Source organism: Lates calcarifer, linkage group LG12 (genome assembly GCF_001640805.2).
Source record: "Lates calcarifer isolate ASB-BC8 linkage group LG12, TLL_Latcal_v3, whole genome shotgun sequence".
NCBI classification, from domain to species: domain Eukaryota; kingdom Metazoa; phylum Chordata; class Actinopteri; family Centropomidae; genus Lates; species Lates calcarifer.
In genome coordinates this window covers 6,277,053-6,293,638 of record NC_066844.1, presented here as the reverse complement: position 1 = coordinate 6,293,638, position 16,586 = coordinate 6,277,053, and the positions used below count along the sequence as shown (strand labels likewise).

General features: G+C 40.8%; 1 protein-coding gene and 1 long non-coding RNA gene across 2 annotated transcripts in view; one reads left to right on the top strand and one right to left on the bottom strand.

Annotated features, from left to right (window-relative positions):
- LOC127143092 (uncharacterized) overlaps nucleotides 1-16,586 on the top strand; it is a 120,801-nt gene that overhangs the window by 56,546 nt on the left and 47,669 nt on the right. The window lies entirely within an intron of this gene.
- LOC108888067 (plexin-A2-like) overlaps nucleotides 1-16,586 on the bottom strand; it is a 69,899-nt gene that overhangs the window by 22,761 nt on the left and 30,552 nt on the right. Inside the window, 9 exon segments of the mRNA XM_018683854.2 lie at nucleotides 378-529; nucleotides 2,683-2,882; nucleotides 3,603-3,699; nucleotides 4,435-4,635; nucleotides 5,681-5,795; nucleotides 8,199-8,295; nucleotides 8,786-8,939; nucleotides 9,840-9,963; nucleotides 12,707-12,807. Of these exon segments, the coding sequence (XP_018539370.1) occupies nucleotides 378-529; nucleotides 2,683-2,882; nucleotides 3,603-3,699; nucleotides 4,435-4,635; nucleotides 5,681-5,795; nucleotides 8,199-8,295; nucleotides 8,786-8,939; nucleotides 9,840-9,963; nucleotides 12,707-12,807 (1,241 nt within the window).

Below are 16,586 nucleotides of genomic sequence, written 5' to 3'. Positions count from 1 at the left end.
TCAGCGACATGCAGCGCATTTCAATTACAGCTGTGCCGACAGCCTCATAACGACAACGACACAAAGACTGTCTCTTCCTTTGGCTCTGCCTGCACTAGAGCAATGCAAAGCCCCCACCACCACCAGAACCACCAGATACACACATACACACACACACACACACACACACACATACACATACAATCCTACAACCTGATGAGGCATCACTGGGCTCCGGCTTATTCACAGACTGTGCTAGTGACTGTGGGTAAAATAGTGTGACTGAGAAAGAGAGATTGCATGTGTTTATTTTCTTGTGTGTGTGTGTGCATTTGTACAGTATGTCTATGTGCAGTACAGTATGAATTCATGAGCAGAGGAGGGGTGGAGTCTCTTACTGTTCTGCAGTGATATATCCCTCCTCCTGTGGGGTGCACTGCACTCCTGCCACCTCCACGTTACCCTCCAGCTCAGAGAAGGACAGACCCAGGTTCAGGCCCTGGATGGTGACCAGTGTGCCCCCCTCCAGAGGCCCTGCCACTGGGCTCACCTGGCATAGGAAGGATAAGAAAATTATAGTAGGATGAAGTCAAATTTAATGTTCAGTGGTTCACAGATACCGTTTCAGCTTATGAGTGAGATTCCTCTGTGACCATAGCTACTTACTGTTATCTACAAAGTGAAGACAGCAAAGTCTACAGTGACAGTGCATTTTCTTGCATCAGCGTTTACATTTTATTTATTTATTTTTTTTTGTATTTATTTTTTATGAATAGACATTTTTTATCGAGACAGTGTATCCAAGTTTCCATTTTGATAATGTCATTAAGAGTTTACTCAAATATATAGTTAGCATAGTTTTACTGAGTCACATGATTCAATGTTTTTCTAAGCTTTCAGCAAGACAAATATATTATTGTGAAAATACATTCTTGATAATCTGGTTAGAATAGCTCTGAATTTTGAAGTCACAAATATCAACTGTTGTGTGTCAGTGAAAATACTGCTTTAAAAAGCTGCTGCTTTAGATTCTTTCAAGTATTTAAAGTGAGTCTATTTGCTATTGACTGCACACTTCTAGATATACCATGAACTAGATGACGGAGAATAGTTTCTGTATAATTTCTCTGTATTTGTGAGAAGCACACATTAAGTACATGTGTATATAAACTGACTGAGTTTACTCAAAGAGCCTCGAAATCCAGACAAATTCAAAACAAACTTTAATGAATTATGCAGTGAATAACAAAGCCTCGAGAAACCTATTCACAGTCCTTTCCAGTGTAAAGTTAACCACCCCAGCAGGGAACCTTTGGACCTGCAGAGCAGAACAGGAGCAATGCCAGAGCAACACTCCCTCCACTCCCGAGCAGCACTCGATAGTTGATTCATTCTGCTGCAGCTCCTTCAGAAACACTAATAATGTGACAGGGACATCAAAGGCTCACGGCTCTTTGAAGTGGGAGAGCCTTGCATCTCTGTGCCTGACCTACTGTGCCTCATTCAAGAGAATGAACAGGAGTTTGTGACATAAAAGATCCATCGCTACTCTCTAAACAGACTGAATTCATTTAGCTGTCAAGCACTTAAGGCATTCAGCCATCATGGAATAAAATGGGAGATAGTCTCAGGTAAACAGACACTTGGATGAGAAACTGGAAAGTGGCCAGAAATAAAATTAGAGCTTGTTGTTGCCATTCACAGACTACCATATATATATTCAACAAAGTGTGCTGGCATAATGTTTTCTGATTTAGTGTCAAGGAAGACCAGATAGATGGATTGTCGAAAAATCTGAATTGTGACTAGGCATATGAGCAATGGGCTTCTGTTCAAAGCCTTTATCTTCCACATATTCCAGTAAAGACCTGAAAAGAGTGCAAGTGTTGATTTTCAGAGGGTACACATTATTCATATTCATATTCTTCATGTGACATTTTAGTCATAATGCACAATATTATGTGGATAGCAACAAAACAAATGTTTATGGTCCTGTAGAAGCTATAAGTTGATGAAATTCCAACTTTATTTTTTAAGAAATCATGTTCATTCCCACATTTCTGGTGAACCTCTGCATTACCCAACAATCCTACACTGAGGTCTACACAGTGACGGTATCATGATGTATCATGATGAGATGTTAACCACACTCTTCCTCTCTTGGCAGCATAGCACAGTAAAATAAAATAGTCTCAGCTACTGTAGCAACTTGGTTCACTTTGGTTTCTCAGACATGCCCTGCATATCAGTCAGCGAGTTTGACTTTTTATTGCTGACAAAACGCCTTGAAACAGGACAGCGCCAGGTCCACCTTCAATTTCAAAGTTTCTGAACAAATTACTGCAGTGTCATGATTAATCTCTCAGCTGCTTCACCCAGTTCAGGACTTAAAACTTTTATTACTCGGATTTTCTGAAATGCTGCTGGAAAAAAATAAATGGAACATTTACTTAGGAATACAGGCTTGAGAAAAACAACAGTCACAGTCTCTGTTTTAATGACGACTGAGACTTAGAAATGTGTATAACTCTCCCCGTCCCAGAGACTGCTTATTCTAAATGAAAGTAAATTCTAACTACTTGGCCAAAGAAACTCACATCTTGTGATTGTGTAATTTACATACACTATATGTTCAAGCTCTGTGGTGCAACTGACTCACTGAATGATGGACTGGGCAACCACCCAAACAAACAAACAACAAACCTCAGTAATGCGTGGGTTGGTGCACTTGACATTCCTGGCAGAGAGGTCCAGCCAGCGGCTCGCATAAGGGGAGATGGGAGGACAGTGCTGCTTCATGGTGCATCGGCCTTCGCCGCTACACCAGCCACACTGGAACTTCCTCTCCGCCCGCAGGCACATGCCACAGCTGTCCCGCTGAGCGCTGCACTTGTAGAGGTGCACTGTGGGATAACACAGAGGACAGCTGGTCAATTGTTAGAACATTATGTAATTTCACATGCCAGTATTAATGTTTTTGATGTTATCAAAAGATGAAGGATACCGCATAACAAAATTTGGACCAGCAGTAAATTGAATCAAACTGATCAACTAATCAGAATGTATCATCTCCAAAAATATCTGACTTCAACCATGGAGTGTCACCATGTGAATCCAATAAATTCATAAAAGGCATGTTTGTGAAAATTCCTCTCCCAAGTATTAAGATTAAAGATGTCAGAGTAATCCAATAAACCTGTCTTTGAAGCCGGTCTCTTACATCCTCTCTCCTGTAAGTAGACTGTATTTGAGCTCATATAAAGTAACACCTAAATAATGTCAAGGCCTGTTAAAATTTATGGCCATCACTGTCCTTGACAACAGGGATATATTTAATGTACAACCCGCAATGACAACAAATACCACAAACACCTTCTCTTGCACTATGATGGAGAGGTAACCAAGAGCAGCCACGAGAGCCAAACTGAGCAAATATGAAGATCCACCCCTCACCCTTCCTGGTGCACAAGTGATTGGGTGCTTTTTGAAAATATTCCCTGCCATTGTGAACTTTCTCTCAAGGCTCTTTGGGAGCCTTGGAGTGCTCTGTATGACCCATCTATCCCCTGTGGATTGAGTGCTTTACACTCCTCTGGCCTGGCAGTGATGGATGGCAGAGTTACCTTTAATCTTCTCGGGATTGTCGATGATGAAATTGCCGTTCCATACGATGGAGAGGTCCACTGCCAGGTCACTGATCTTCACACCCTCGTACATGTACTGAAAAGCAGAAACAGAGAGTGAGGGAGTGTGCGGAAAGTGCATACAGGGAGAAAGAAAGTCAAAGAGAGACAAGGGATTGAGTAAAAAATAAAAAGATACAGGGAAAGACAGAGAGGGGGAAAATGAGAGGATGAAAGGGCAGCAGAGAGACGAGGCTTTTAACCATCTGTCATTTCTGCCATGGTTGTCTGCTCCTCTCCGCTTTGACATGTAGGGCATGCAAACCCTGGCCGGGGTGGCCGATCATCCAGATCTGAAGAAAATGGCCTTTTCACTCATTGTCACAGGGTAACAAGGTGTGCTTTGCATTGAAATTTATCCTGTCATTTGCATTGTGCAACAAAAATCCCCAGAGATCTCCTGTATTCATCCCAAACCTGCGACTCTCTGCTGAGAGGATCGTATTTATGCTTGATGATGTGAACACCTAGATGTTAATCTGACAATATCCAGCTTACCACACAAGGTCATATTGAAGTCAATGTTTCCTCTCCAACTGTTTAGCCATTTTCCTTTCCTTTCCTTTCCTTTCTGCCACTCTCCTTTGTCTCTCTTACTTTGCACTTTTCCTCATCGCTCTCACTTTCCCTTTCCTCTACTTTCTCCTCAGTATGCTCAACACCTCAGGCGGTATTCACTGATGTACCCTGTGTACCTTGCCTACACAGCATCCAAGCTGTCTGCCTCATTTGACAGCTGTGAGACTCCCACTGTGAGTGTTTGAGGTCATACCGAGCTGTTCTGGCACTGCACGCTGGTGCTGTTGAAGCGCAGCGCCGTGACACGGTGGCTGACACCCTGCACGTGCACCACGCACTCGTAGCCCCGCTGGCCCGACTGTGGCTGGGGAAGGTTTCGGGCCCTCAGGGTGATGGGTCGGACCTCACCGGCCGGAATGAGGATTTCCCCAGAGTGAAGGAGCTGAGGGCAATCCTTTGAAAACAACAAGTAAAAGTGATAAAATAGAACAAATAGGGAATTGTTCTGTTCACAGTAAGGGGCCTTACATTTTTAATATTACCTTTGCTGTTATGCCTTTATTATTTCCCATACATAGTAAATACTATAAATAGTGTTTACATAACTAGGTTCCCACATGGATGTTAATTGACTAATCTATCTATAACATCTCTATATTTGTCTGTCTATATACTGTATCTGTCTACGTCTACATTTGTGTCTTTCTGTCTGTCTGTCTGTCTGTGACATCTAATCTATAATAATACATAATGTATTATATACAACATGAAGGACTAATGTAGCACAGGAATTAATGGGCAAATAAATCACTAATCCGAATGCAGTTTGCATTCATCTCCTACATGTTACACTTTCAACTACAGTAAACTATTTGTAAGACTATAGTCTGTTGTAAATGTTGCACGTTGTGTTGCATTCAGCTACTTATCTTTGCAGAATAGCTGAATGCTTCTTAATGTCCTAATCAGTAATATTTAGCCATACTAGCAGTGTGGCTCTAGGGATGACAGTGACAATTCAGTCTACCACTTTGGTCCAGACATTATAATATCATTATAACTACTAGATGGATTGCCATGAAATTTGGTACAGATATCCATGGTTCCACGGGGATGAATCCTAATGACACTGGTGATCCTCTGATTTTCCATCTAATGCCCTCAGAAAGGCAAAGTTTACAGCTTTCCAGTAAAATATCTATCTATCTAGTCAATGGATTAGCATAAACTTAAATACTTTGGTTTATGAGCAAAAGATATTCCCATCAACCTCAGCATTGTTATTGTGTGCATATTATTAGCATTATTAGCATTTAGCACAAAGCAACTGTGTGCCTAAATACACCGTACCGTAGTGGGGTGGTATTTTTAATATTGAATTGTAGATTGTGTCCTCAAGGTGGAAGTGTCACATTGGAATAGATAGATGGTTCTCTTGAAAGCTACAGTTTAATTAGCTAATGAAACTGTAACTCTACAGTGTCTCTATGTTAATGTACCTCAGAGGCGTTGACTCTGCCCTCCTGGAAAGAACAGCTGCTTGGGTCGTGGGTGCACAGGTTGCGGTATTTACACCAGTGGCAGCGAAAAGTGCTGTTTACACAGGACAGACACCTGCAGAATGAAATGAATGCATTACTACGTACTGTATACTGAGTCTGTGAAATTTTAACAGCACTGCTTGTATAATGAGTTGCTTTGCATTTACACAGTGAGTAATTTGTTAAAGATTAGTACTTCTTTACTTTCTACCCATCATTTACATCTTCCTCTCCTGGGTGGAGAGGATTGAAAAGGGGAGACTGATAAAAGATTAGCGCTTCCTGCTGAATTTATCACGTCAGTCTGTTTCACGGTAACATCAGATGCCCCGAATTTCTATGCAGACAGCATGAATGAGTCTTTTTGTTATAGATGACAATAAATTACCTTGAACATGCCGTTTTAGTATTCAAGTGTCACTGTCACAGTTAAAGCACTTCTTAACACTTGCAATACTGTTACATAAGAACATACAGTATGTTGATCAGGGTCATACAGTGTCCATGTTAATTGTAAAGCAACCTCAGCTTTTCATTTCATTATCTTTTTATAGCCCCTTGCATTTTGTTTCTGATTTTTGACAGTAACGAAAACAGTACATTTTTTAAGTCACCGTTGCAGTTCCGGGTTATAACAAACTCTGGAACGAAAGTGACAAATGAATATTTGATGGGTAGAATTGATGCAACATCTTTGGCTCTGATTCAGTGGACTGCATCCAGCGGTCAGTCATGGATTAAAGTTGAGCTGAAACAACCCTGTTGGACTGGATTTAATCACATTTTGGTCAACAAACAGGGGAGGTGGTGGCCATGATACAATTTTGGGAGAAGAACTGAGAGGTGAAGGGATGAGAGAACAGAGGATAGGTGATGCACAGCTCTTGATATAACAGACAGAGCAATTGGGGAGCTTAAAATTGATCATATCCTGTTTCCCTGTGTGGGCAACATGGACTTTGCTGTGTACCACTATTCAGTCTGTTCTTCTGAATGTGGTCATGCAGTAAGATTAAACCATGAGGAAACTATAGAACCACCAGTAGCCCTCCAATACTGCTGCTCATAGCAAGCTACAAATGCCAATAAATGTAGTGCAGCACCATTAAATTTTGATATTAATTAGCTGCCCAGGGCCAGTATGGACATAAAACGTGTGCTTGTGCGAGAAAGAAATTTGGGGGGTTGGGTATTAATAGAACTGCACTGGCAGGGTGCTGCAAACACTAGATAATTAATTATGGAGGGTGATGTGATGCTGAGGTGATGGTGAGGGAGGTGCTGGGTTAGGAGTGTGTTTGGTCTGAAATATTAATCACAAGAGTTCACATGGTCACCTCACAGCTAATGGAGGCCGTATTGGTGTGGGGCGGATGTGATGAGCTTCCGACTGTTTCTCTCTAATGGCTTAATATGGTTATATTGGGGCATGCATGTCGCAGTCAAAGAGCATTTTGAATAGATGGCATCTGTATCCACTGTGGGCTAATTTCCTGGGTTTGGCTATGAATACTCCATCAGTCAAATGTTCCCTCCTAGAGTACATTTATTGTTTATCCCTGAATCAAGCTTCTGTGCTATCATGTTGCAATGTAATTTATGGCACAGTTAAAGTTTAGTGTAGGAAGATAAAGAAAATACTACTTTCCTACTCTTAACTGTTACCTGAACCTCTCATAGAAAAAAGCAAATTTCATGATGATGGCCCTTGAAGTAAATATTCAGCAGGGTGTGATTTGGCTTCTTTGACAATTTATTGTCATATGTTGCTGTGAAAACTCATGAAGTTGCTCATTTGCATATTTCTTTTTAAAGCTGACAAATGCTGCTAATTGGCATTCGTCCTAATAAGATCCACCTTTGTAGCAGTGTTTGTAATTGTTATGCAGATAGAAACACTCTTATCATAGTTTACTGTTACACTAAATGCAGTTGACATTAGCATAATGGATCAAAGTCAAAACAGCTTCCCTGCTCAGTTAGGAAGCTTATATAAAACCGATGAGCATTTAAATAAAGTCCTTTTTAATTTACATTGTTTAAAACCTGCCCCAAAGGCACCACATCAAGGCTAAAAATCTAAAAAGTCTTATGTCTGACAACAAATACAATTCTCTGGCAAGCCCCCTTGGGACAAAGTCAAATGAAAAGGGGGTGTGTGAGGCTAATGGTTATCTGTGAAGGAAAAAAAAAAAAGAAAGCTCAGATGTATTTAAAGCTGTAAGCAGTCAGTTCACCAACTGCCAGTTTAAGCAAACTTGAAACAAACAGGCCATGGCAAATGCATCATGTTGATTTAAATGAAACCTGACAGATAAATTGAACTCAGAGGTTATCTAACAGCCCGATCTTAAGTGGGGTTGTGAGCATCAGTACATCATTGCCCTAAATTAAGTTGTGCTCCACCATCTATTGAACAAATCAGAGTTGGGGAGGGAGAGAGAGAGAGAGGGCCAGTAGTGGCAGCTGGACTTACGTTTGATGTGTGCTGCAGTTGTAGAACTTCACCTCTGTGCTGGCGACCATTTGACCTGTCTCCTTTGAGTTTAGACGAAGCTCAACACCAGCCCAGTCTGAGAGAGAGAGAGAGAGAATGAGTGAGAGGTGTGGGGACAGGGAAGGAATAATGAGTGAAAGGAGGGAGCAAGGGAATGAAGAAATATGTGAGAGGGAGAACAGCATGAAGAAGAAGGTGAGAGAGGCAGAGAGAGTGGGACAAAAAAGGATGAGTGAAAGAATGAAACAATGAGCGAAAAGAGGAGGTCAAAATGAGAAAAATGTTAATACTTTTATCAGACTCCTGTAAAGAGCCACCTGGTGTCTGCGTCTCAGCAAGGGCATATTGCTGTTGTCTTGAGAAAACCTTCAGTCAGAAACTTCAATTGAAGGATTACTGTATACACTCAGAGGAAATTCTACAGCTCCTTGGTACTTATCAAGCTCTTTGGATAAACTAAAAATGCAGGGTGGTCTGGAATATTGATATTTCAAGTTTTTCACCATCATTGGCAGCATGTAATATTTCATTTTTTGCCTGTTTTGAGACCGGATATCCGAGCTCACCTTGTCCCTCTGGTATCTGAGGGACCTCCTTCCCAGCCGGGGACAGACACATGACCCTGTTGCCTTTGACGTGACCCTCCACTTCGGCTTGCTGGCCAAATGAACAGGTGATTCCAGCAGAAAGGTCTGGAACATTATTTACCTCCAGCAGAAGCTAAGAGAAAGAGCAGGGTGAGGATTTAATGAACTGAACTTGAGATTGTCCTGGTGCGTTGGTACACATACAGTGGTACAGGAGTACAGTACAATTTTTACTGCATTTTTTAAATCACTGAGTTAGAAGAATAGTTCAACATTCCAGGACATTTGGTGCTATCAGCACCTTTAAAACTCCCTTAATTATATCTTGTTTGTTTAATCCATACAAAAGCTGAGGTGTAAAAATGACAAATAACTCCAAGAAGTTAATGCTCCTGGTCAAGAAATCTAGTCCTGCATATAAGCTCCCTATAAGGCCACAATCTCTTGTTTTTATACCTCCGAGTTTGTAAGTTAGTAAGTTCCAGTGGTGTCAGTAGGCAGGTTTTGTTAGGTTTGGAGAGAGAAAGGCTAGCTGATTCACCCATTTCCATTGCTAAGATAATCATCTCCAGACACCAACTTCATGTTTAACATTTAAGTAAATTAAGGTATTTTTCTCAAAATGTCAAACTATTCTCTTGAGATAATGTGCCTTAGCTCCTACTGTATTTCACTCCTCTGTGGTTGTGGCCACTGCAGAAATATAGTTTTGGAAATGGAATCAACCTTTTGGAAGAAGCATCAGAGATACAGACAGAGTAGCTTATTGCTACAAAAACAACTCCCATCTATTTTTTTCTTTGCATCTGCCTCTCATCCTACAGTATAGGTTTAGACCAAAATAGTTGAAGCCATACAGGGAGAATCACCCCTCTCTCTTCCATCACCTCTCATAAACCTAATCTTCTCAAACAAGGTTTAAACTTACTGTACATGTGACTGTTCAAGGCTACTCACGGTGATTGCTCATAAAAATCGGCATCGTGAGTGGAATGACAGTGCAGTGATTGGTGGAATGATAAAGCAGACTCACAGGGACACCATGTGCTGATACAGCAATGCTGTCTGGATGAGCGATGACTTTCACACAGCGGTCAATGTCAGTGGCGAAACGGAAGGTTTCTTCTGCCCTCTGACACCGATCCTTCCTCGAGCACCTGTGGATGAGGAGAGCACCATAATTAAGAATTTATAAAATAGTGCAACAAGTTAAGTGATGATTGAGTGACTGATTTTTAGCCACACTAGCTGTATGGCTCTAAATGGCAAAGTCAGTTGGTTCACCAGTTTGGTCTAAACATCTCTTTTGCACAGACATTCACTGGTTCCTAGAGGATGAATCCTACTGACTTTGGTGATTCCCTGACTTTTCCTGTAGCACTACCAAGAGGCTAACATCTGTGGTTTGGCGTGAATTGGACTGGATGGCCTGCCATGAAATGTGGTATAGACATTCATGTCCCCCCTCAGGACTGATACCTGCAGAAGTGGCATTCCCATAAGTCTCAGCTATACCTTGCGCTTAGTGCTAATTAGCAAATGTTATCTTGCTAATGCTACACCAAGATAGTGAACATGGTAAACATTATATTTGCTAAATCTGCTCTGTAGCATTCTATTTGTTAGCATGCTAACATTAGCATTAAACACAAAACACTGTCTCGAGAGATGTGGCTGTTCAGGTTGTGGAGTTTGTTGGTGCAGCCTCACAGAGCAGCTAGCATGGCTATATAGAGTCCTGTTACATTCTTACATAAACAATCTGTAAATAAAGCTAACAGTGAATGTCATGTTTGAATCAGTGTTGAGGGGAAATCTGTAGTCATCCATAACTGCTCCCTGAATTATATAATAAAATATGGACAAATACTGTATATTTCAAATATGAATTTAAAGCTATCTAAAGCTGTTCTGATTTTTTTTTTTTTTTTTCACTAAACCACAAGATAAAGAGATTTTGGGTCTTGGGCTGCTATTGAACATTGTCATTCCAATACACATGGCTGCTTGGTTTGATCAGTCTCTTTACTTTTTAATTTTTTTTACTGTGCTCTTCTGCAGTGCGAATTACACTGAGTGCGACAGCAGAATAAGCTTTGACTCCTAGATCCCAACAGGCAATTAAAAGTAAGAAGTGAAAGGGTCGACAGCATAGTGTGACCTTTACAATAATCTTGTAAAAGAGAAGTGTGGAATAGAAGTACATTTAAAGTTATGGCAAGAGGTATATGAGATTTTAAAGCAATTTTTAGCAATTTGTCCACTCTTAGAATCAGGAGCTGTTGTTGAGATAGTTTAAATGCAGTTGCGTTGGTACAGATTTCTTTGAAAAAGCCAGTCTGCAGTCAGTCTGCAGGCTCAAATAGTAACAGGCAGGCTGTACTTACACATAAACACTGCATTAAAAAGAAAGTGTCTCTCAGCTGTAGAGTTAAATCGGAATTGCAAACTCACACAATATTCTGGCTGTTCACCATCACTTTCTTTTAAATGTGTAATGCGCTCAGCGAGGGGAGACAGTACTTAATACACTCTCAGATGCTGCTGAGGGGGTGGCACCTCCTGAGAGAGCTCAAAGAGCACTGAGGCCTCTGCTGTAATTACAACACAATATAAAGGCGGAATGGAAACGCGGTGACAGCTGTTGCTGGCTCGGCTCCTTGAGGCGGACCAGAGCCACAGGAGTATAGACAGTCACCTTCTGACCGCTCATCAGCTGAAGTGCCTCGGAAAAAAAAGTTGCCTTTCATCTCACACTGTCTTTCATTGCCTTTTATTTTGCCTCTTTTATTCAACGTGTTTTGTCTGATGGAGCCATTTGTTCCCTTTTCCTTCAGGCCTTTTTACATGTTCAGCATCTCCCTCCACCCTATACACATACTCTGTCAGATAGGTGCTTTGGCGCACCGTGCCAGGGGTGGGAAAGTAAGATCCTGAAAGCAATGTACATGACACTCTGTATGAGTCATTCAGAGGCTAGAAAAAGACCCCAGTCTGGATTTAATTGACAGAAAAATAAAGTAGCCTCATTCCACAGTGTGAGGGATCATGATTCACTTTGGGTTACTTGAGAGAACAGCAGCCTATCTATTCACTGATAAGTGTAAGGCATTAATTTAAATAAACAGCGTAATGGGACTTGCAGACAAAGTCAGCACTCAGGAAAAAAGGAGAAACAACTGTTTAATGAGGTAATTTAGATTAAAACAAATCATTATTTTTTCTTCTCACTTCAGTGGCAATTTGATAACATTGAGAGCTGCAATTTAAATAATGCTGATCATCATCAAGATATTGCTAGCCGAAATGCAGACGTCATACAATGAGACGGAGGTAAATCCCTGGCTGAGGTCAGCTTCAAACACAGCGGCTGGTTCGGAAACACAGGGTTTTAATCTCCTGAATTCCCTTTGCTCCATATCGAGGCATTATGCAAGCCAACCTGGGGATCACATAATTAAGATGGGAGAGATAAGCTTGCTCCGTCAGGTCCAAAATGTTCCCTGGGTATGTAGAGGTCCAGTTTGTACACCCGCTGTGACTACCAGGCTAATCCCCCCCTCTTCCATTAACACCAGTTGTTCTCTCTCCTGAGAGGCAATAAAATGTGGTAGGCATGCAGTTTGTGCTGTCCCAAATAACGCTACTTAAGAGAGATCACACTGTCCAAAAGCTACTTCCTGTTTTTTTTCTGTTTGTCCCACCAGCTGTTGATAAGGGTGAACTCCAGGGAGTACAATAAGTCTGTTATATTAAACTGCACAAGTCATATGACCATGTGCTTGGCTTTATTTATAGCTCTCTACGAACTGTTTAGTAAACAGTAATGTTGTGGTTTTAATCCCTTGGCTGTGATGTGTGCAAGTGAGCATGGAGGAAGACTAAAGGGAGCAGACTCACATGTTATACAGGACACACCAGCCACAGTGGGGGTCACCAGAGCTCAGGCACTCAGCACATGTACCGTACTGCCCACAGGCCTCCACTGGGACCTGAGCCACCTAAAGCAGAGAATGACAGGAAGGTTTAAGATGTGTAGTGACACATGTTAACGAAAGATACACAGGTAAATTATCAAAGACAGTGAGTGCAAAGAGTTAAAAGGTTTTTAAATGCGTATCATTTCAACAAAATGTGATATTTTATTTGGCATGTGTTAGCTGATGGGCATGATTCTTATATTATAATACATATATAATACACAGTTCATGAAAACATACACCTGTAATATGAAGAGACCTATATGAAGAAAAACTCTTTCGCTTTGTTTGACCTGCACATGTTTAATTTACACAGCTGTGCTACTACTTGTGTGCAAATGTCATTTTTTATTTAAGTTCCCAACTCTTTGTGTGACAAAAGTTAAAAATGGCTGCCATGGAGTGGAAATAAGGTCAAGGAAGGCAGGCAACCAAAACATTCTGATGAAAGAATAAGCAGTTCTGATGAGGAGAGACCAAAGCCCATTTCATCATTTTGTCTATTTTGCAATATATGGAAGCCTCGTCACCGTACACAGTGTAGAATATCCCTGAGGAAAACAACCCATTTTTTCCTACTCAATGCTGCTGACACAAATTTGCAACATGCTGTATTGTGTTTCTGCCCACATGAGGAATTATCTGATTTTTTTTCTTAGATGGCAGAAAGCACATGAAATGACACCACAGCATTTTTTGCAGCAATACTCTTATTTAACTTTTCTTTATAGCATTTGATTTGTAGGATCTTGTACCACTAAAGTATTTGTGGACTCCTGCAATAGTAATTACTCTGGTTAGGATACAGTACAGGTTTATGTTGCTATTTGCCCACACTCAGCAATACACACAAGACACAGTCAAACTGACTGACAGACAACCACACACCCACACACTGCTGCCACTTCCGTGCGTGAACGTCTGGCAAAGCATAAGCTCTCCATTAGCTGCTTGAGAGTCGCTGCTGTTGTACAGCCCAGCACCACCTCTGCATACAAAACCAGGTTGGAGCTGTAGCCTGACCCTGGCTATTTTATACTTTGTTATTATTCTAGGTCTGGACATGTGATGCAAGCAATTTCCTGATGTAAGCAATCACAAATGAAGAGTGGATTATGGATTAGAGTGTCTCCGGTGCTCTTGATAGTATAAGTGGGTGCTCTCTCAGGTCTGTGTTGGCAAAATGGATTATCTGCTGCTCCCCACGAAATAACTTTCTCTCTTTTTTTTCCCTAGCAGTTCAGAGCCCATTTGGTGCATTCCATTAGCAAAATGATTTTGTTGCACAGGAGGGGCAGAGGACTTTAAGTCCATATCTCACACAGTAGGAATAATCCATGAATTCTTGTGGACCGGAGCTCATCTAAACTAACAAAGTTGGTCTGTGGCCGTGAGGCAGCCTGACCTTTACAAGGGGAGAGCTATGGATCTTCTGCTTTCTGCTGCCCGGCTAAGAATCAAATGTGAAGCTCTTGCTGCATCAGACCTGATTTGTTTAGTGAAGCTGACCTGAGCAGGTCAACACACCATGTTGAATCCAAATAAGATCAAAAGACATGTCCTGGTTTTATTTCCACAGTAAACTAAAATATAGCGGCTCAGCATGTGGTTTAGTCTCCCTCTCTGTCAGTTACATTGTGTGGTGTTCTTTTTTTCCGCATTTCCCTTAATTGGATATGGACAGTTAAGATACAGGCATGACAATGCAGCAATGATCCCTGGCATCGCACAATTATGTGCAATATTGTATGTGTTTTAATCACTAGGCCTATTATACACCCCAGTTCCCTTTATTTTGTACATAACATCCTGATAAAACACTAAACACTGCACAAACATTTGGTTTGACCAGCAGTCAAACAGGTAGCATTTTTTGCAGGATGATAAAGAATTGAAGTGAAACTGGAAGTTTGAGATTGTGTTTCAGAAATAAGGAAACCTCACTCAAGATCACTTTCACATTTAAAAAAAAAGTTACTTAAAAGCCAGCCTCGGAACACAACCTTGCTCTACAGTATGTTGTGTATCTCCTCCAAAAAGACTGACAATGCACTACTATTGAAAATTTGTGTCATTTTTTCCTGCAAGTCTAGGCCATTGTGGGTTAAATGTAGCTCAACAGAATGAGGCGAGTCAAGAGGTGGTTGCTAGTGCAGACATGACTGTGATAATAGAAGGGCATGCACAGCTGAATAATGTAGAGTTTACGGTTGTAAAAAGCTGGAAAAATGATGAGTAAAATGTAGCGTTGGTGGATATTATTGGTAAAGGAAAGCAGTTACATGACATAAATACCTGCACTGCTGCACTGATAAATTAACTTTGTTTCAGCTTGTAATAGCAAGTGCTGTAGTGGATGCTCATTCATCTTGGATGGGAAGTAAACCCCAAGAAGACATTTAATTTTTTCATAAAGACAAATGAAACAAATGCTCCCTGAACAGCAGCCCAGAGGTGATGTTGGGGAAATAGTTGGGGAAATAGTATAATACTGCAGGTGTTTCTGTTACTGTGTCCAGCCCAAGTCACCATATTCATTTAATCATACAGGCGTGAGCTTTCAGTTAATTTGATTTTGTGATGATAATGGTGCATATGATATATACATATATACATATAAAGTTCAAAATGGTGATATTTTTCACTGAAAGTTAATACTTTAGTGCCCATACTCCACATTACCTCTATACCATATCTTCCTCTATGATTGTTGGACTACTGAATTAAGCCTTCATACTTAGTTCATGTTCAATGTACTATAGATGTCTCATAAATCATTCATGACCAGATGCTGTATTTAGTATTTTTCTCATCAAGCTTTTGTTTGCCTTGTCTTCTCTGAGATAATTTCTTCTGGAAAATCTGATCATTTAGAGTAAACAAAGAAAAACCAATGAAAATTCTCCATTTCAGAGAGGCAGAGTCTCACTCTGTCTGGTTTCAAATGTTTTTCCTGCGTTGTATCGTGGCAGGGCCAGATGATGATCCCGTCCACTTTTCCAGCTTTGGGAATTACAAAATCTTTATCTTTTCACAACATCTGGGGTGCCCCTTTTGCTAATGCTCAGCCTTATCATCTTACCAGTTCACTATCACTTTAACACTTTCATCCGGATTTACTAGAACTTTACGAATGCTGTCAGACGAGCATACAGGCTTTTAGACCTCTGCACTCTGCTGTCATCCTATATCCTCAGTCTGTCTCTGGAAAATCCACAACCATCACATGACTGTTTGTATCATGTGGTGCCTGATGGATCATCAGACCCAGGATTTTGTTTTTAGGACTCCTCAAGACAAGAAATGTGAGGATTTTATCCCAAACTGTTAAATCAGTTATGGCCAGATATGGCCAGATTAACCTTCTATGAGGCCCCCAGGCAAAACTTCTTTTTTGGGCCACTGTTGACCCCCACTGAACATGGCAGTTTCATTATTTCCCCTGGGACCTAGAAACCAGCCAGAACTGTACAGCTGAAATAATTAGATGATTAATCGTATATCATCATTAATCAGTTATTTGAGTCATTTATTTTCAAGCAAAAGTGCCAAAAATGAAAATAACAACTGGTTTCAGCCTTACACTTCGCTTATAATGGAATAATACTACCTTTTCCCAGGCGTTTCTGTGTTAATTACTTGACAAACACACAAAAAAAATTGATAAAACACAACATTATGACAAATGAGCCCAAAATAAATGCAAACTAATTAGGTCTTAAAACTAGATTTTGACACAGGGGCACGCTACAAGATTGAAGATAGAGGACTGATTGCCTATTGTATTTCAGTGGTTCAAT